Consider the following 4,414-nt stretch of genomic DNA (forward strand, 5'->3'; position numbering starts at 1 on the left):
CACTTGTACCAGTTGTACCTGGTTGTGTTCCTCCAATGATCACGATTTTGACTTGAGCAGTTATTTCATCCGAAACAAGCAGAGGGGCCCAAACCTCTTCCACAGCAGCCTCTCTGAACACACACTGACAGCAGGGGGTGGCAGGACCCAAAAGGACCCTCAGGCTAACCTAAGTAAGAACCAAGGTCCTAGGCCTTGAGGGTGTTATGCTGAGCGAAATAAGTCAGGCAGAGAAGGACAAATATCATATGTTTGCATGTATAGGAGGATTAGGAGGAACTTGACGGAGGAACAAGGGGGAGAAGAAGGGGGGAAATGGTGGGGGAAAGGGAGAGAGGCAAACCATGAGAGACTCTTGAATGCTGACAAAAACTGAGGACTGATGGATGTGGGGGGGGGGATGGGCATGGAGGAGGGCACTTTGGGGATGAGCACTGAGTGTTATGTAGAAACTAATTTGACAATAAACTATTTGTAAAAAAAAAAAAAAAAAAGAGTTAGTATTTATTAAGTACATCCTATATACCAGGCACTATGTTAACTTTAGTCAAGTAAATTTATTTCTTTCCTAAAAGAAAAATTGAGAAGGCATACAAAGACTTATAAAAATATTCTACATCAGGGGCTCCTGGATGGCTCAGTAGGTTAAGTTCATGTCTAGATTCCGGCGCATGTCTTGATCTCACTCTTCCCAGGATTGAGCCATGCATCAGGCTCTGCACTGACAGCGCAAAGCCTGCTTGAGATTCTCTCTTTCTCTCTCTCTGGCCCTTCCCTGCTTGTGTACTCTCAAAAAAATATATTCTATATCAGGATCATTCATAATAATGAAGAAATATAAATAGCAATGGGGATTAGTTAAATAATTCGTGGACATAGCTGTGTAATGAAATGCAATGCAGGCACTAAAATGACGAAAAGAGGACATTCAATGACATAAACAAGTGGCCATTTCATTTCTTAGGAGTGATGGAAAGCCATTGAGCAATAGCCATATCATGAGGGAAAACTTGTAAAAAGCATACGGTTATTTGTGAAATTACTCATTTATTATCTCCCTTCTCTCAGAGCTTTGAAGACCCTCCAAGAAATAAAAGCCTTTAAGTCTATTCTTTGAAGGATCACTTATTTCATTTCCGTAAAAGAAGGGGAAGTAGATCTCCTTATCAAAACAAAAGTCATCTACCTGGCAGGGGGGAAGGTAGATGCAGGCTGTGTGTGTGCTGCTTGGATGTGGTGTGCTGTGGGGCAGACCTGGGGAGGCTGTGTGTGTGCATTGAACTGGGCTGTTCATTTACAGGCATCTACTGCCTGGACAGCCAAGCCTGGGCATGAGAAGCCCATGCCCTCAGGTAGAAGAACATGATACTTATTCCCAGTGGTTGTAGTAGATGGGCGCCACCAATCTAGAAGGAAAATGAAGTGCTTTTAGGTTTCAAGTCCACGGTCATTCGTCTGGTAGAGAAAGTTCATTTCTTTGGCTTACTGAAGGGCTTCTCAGAGCCCAGACATTTGCCATTAATACTGCAAACGGCTGGGATGAGCTGGTGTGGGTAGCACCTCCAAATACCCAGCACCGAATATGTTCGCAGTAGGGTAAAGGCACACTTTGCGGGTTGTTCTTGCGATGTGAAAGAATTCTTGAAACAGACAACCACTTGTACCAGTTGTACCTGGTTGTGTTCCTCCAATGATCACGATTTTGACTTGAGCAGTTATTTCATCCGAAACAAGCAGAGGGGCCCAAACCTCTTCCACAGCAGCCTCTCTGAACACACACTGACAGCAGGGGGTGGCAGGACCCAAAAGGACCCTCAGGCTAACCTAAGTAAGAACCAAGGTCCTAGGCCTTGAGGGTGTTATGCTGAGCGAAATAAGTCAGGCAGAGAAGGACAAATATCATATGTTTGCAAGTATATGAGGATTAGGAGGAACTTGATGGAGGAACAAGGGGGAGAAGAAGGGCGGAAATGGTGGGGGAAAGGGAAAGAGGCAAACCATGAGAGACTCTTGAATGCTGAGAAACAAACTGAGGACTGATGGATGTGGGGGGAAGGGGGGAGATGGGCATGGAGGAGGGCACTTGTGGGGATGAGCACTGGGTGTTATATGGAAACCATTTTGACAATAAACTATTTGTAAGAAAAAAAAATAAAAACNAGGGGGGAGATGGGCATGGAGGAGGGCACTTGTGGGGATGAGCACTGGGTGTTATATGGAAACCATTTTGACAATAAACTATTTGTAAGAAAAAAAAATAAAAACAAAAATTACATATTGAAAAAGAAAAGAACCAAGGTCCCGGGGACTCAGTTGGTCATTGCAACGTATCCCATAGTCCTCAAAGAGAAGAGCCGGGTCTTCTATTTCTAGAAACATTAGAGTGGAATTCAGGGGAGGGGCCATGCTGCGCAGGGATGCACCTACTCATCTGTGGTATCAGGGGTACTGAGTGAGGCTACGAGAAAAGAAAACACCTTATCAGTCTCTGCGAAGGACGTTCTGGAAGAAATTGCTCAGGATCCTGAGAAACAGAATTGTTGAGTGCCTGTCCCATCTGTCACTAAGAAAGACTTTCTAGGAGTGGTCCAGAGGAGCTGAATGGTGAACAAAAAGCATTGGGACAGGTCTCCACAAAAAAAAAAAATGTTGCAGGAATTTGCTCTTACAACCTTTAAGAACATTAATACATGGCTGCTCTATGGGACCAATTAAAGAAGATGTTATAGTCCTCCCATAAAGTTCAAGGACACCAGGGTGTCCAAAGTCTGAAGGAAACTGCCTGCCATTAGACATCATCAGAAAGATTAAAACCAGTGAGCCAGCAGAGTTATTCTAGAAAAATTACAAATAATAAGTACAGTCCCAATTTTGTGAGGACCAACCTGAGCAGATGACACCAGCATCCTCCCCGTGGCCACAGTTGTGCGAGTTCCAGCCGCTGTGGGGGCAGCGCCACAGGAAGGAATCTTGCCCGGAGCAGCGCACGTTGTCCAGCACGATGGGCCCTGAGCCCTGACCAAACCGGGCACTTCCTGGGGCCGATGTGGCCCAGCCACAGCCCAGTTGCCTGCACACCACGTTGGCGTCAATGGTGTTCCAGTCGTCGTCACACACGGTGCCCCAGGAGCCTCGGTACAGCACCTCCACGCGGCCCTGACACTGGTCACTTCCATTCACCAACCTCAGGGCCAAACCTGATTCATTCCCTAGCAGAAGACAGGAAAATTATCTTTCATTTTGTTACTCTAGGAAGAGTTCCTGACATCTGAGTGGCTCATAAGTAGTACAGGGACCATGACTTCTGGAATCAGTTTAAGGCTGCCCAGTGCAGGACTCTCTGAAGCTTTATCAACATTATTAATCATCCAGGGGCTACTTTTGGTGCCCTTAAGTGTCAGATGACTTATGTATCTTCACTGATGCATTTCTCACAATGTCAGCATATCAATTACTGACCAAGGTCATGGGATACAGGGGTGATGGTGAAAGCCAGACGCATGACCTAGTCCAGAGACCCAAAGAGGAGAAAAACAAGAACGACTTGGCCATTTTCTACACTCCTGACTCACACAACCCAAATCCCATTCCTACTGCATGACTGAAAGAAGCAGGAGAACAGACCCTAAGGAAGATGAGCTACTAGGCTTGAGAGGCAATCCAGGCCATTTTAGGTTCCCCATGGACACTACACTGTCAGCACAAACTGGACACTGAATCAGAGGCCAGCCCAAGAGCAGAGTGCATCAGCACTGACGCCCATGGGAAAGGCAACGCTCGGTGGCAGGGCTGTGAAAATGAGGGCAGCATTCAGCAGAGAGTACATGGGAGAGAACAAAACTCTGAAGGGAAGATCTTCCTTGGTCAGAAATCATTAGCCCTGAGTTTTTAGGAACAGAAACCACCTTTCCTATTAAATACAGCAGAGAAGCCCACTGTCCATAAGGTTCCAGTAGGTCCTAGTGTCGCAAATTGTCCCTCTCTCCTGAGGATTTGAAGGTGGGCCTGGGGACCCTGAGCAGGGAATCAGAGCACATGCACATGGATCTGGTGACTCATCTCTTCCCAAGCATGTATCAGAGTTTGGCCAAGACATGTCACCCAGACACTAAGAGAAAATGGAGTCCTTTTCTTGAAGGCATAGAGGCCCGGCACTAGCATCTGCCCCTCACATGCAAAAACACAGCAAGAGTGAAGCCCAGGCACATCAAAGGAAACCGTGGTAAGAAAAACACTGTGAGCAGCCAGGCTTGGAGCTCTTCCATCCCAATGCTCCTGACGCTAGACCTACTGTTAACGACCTCATTTCGTGAGACACTGACTCTCCTCACGTAAGAGAGGTTGAGCCGGGTTCCTGTCACTTGCAAACAAAAGCATCCTGACTAGTAGATCCCACAAGTGGTACGTGACAGGA

The 4,414-nt window shown here is 46.5% G+C and overlaps 1 protein-coding gene across 1 annotated transcript in view; it reads right to left on the reverse strand.

The window, feature by feature from the left end:
• The window catches only part of LOC120235556 (deleted in malignant brain tumors 1 protein-like), a gene marked incomplete at its 5' end in the record, with an annotated part of 19,575 nt that extends 16,366 nt beyond the window's left edge, over window positions 1-3,209 (reverse strand). The window contains 2 exons of the mRNA XM_039237953.1: window positions 2,432-2,458; window positions 2,886-3,209. Coding sequence (XP_039093884.1) covers window positions 2,432-2,458; window positions 2,886-3,209 — 351 coding nt within the window. The remainder of the gene's footprint in view (window positions 1-2,431; window positions 2,459-2,885) is intronic.
• Window positions 3,210-4,414: the final 1,205 nt, after the last annotated feature.

The sequence above is a fragment of the Hyaena hyaena genome, unplaced genomic scaffold (assembly GCF_003009895.1).
Source record: "Hyaena hyaena isolate Hyena2069 unplaced genomic scaffold, ASM300989v1 scaffold_129, whole genome shotgun sequence".
Taxonomy (NCBI): domain Eukaryota; kingdom Metazoa; phylum Chordata; class Mammalia; order Carnivora; family Hyaenidae; genus Hyaena; species Hyaena hyaena.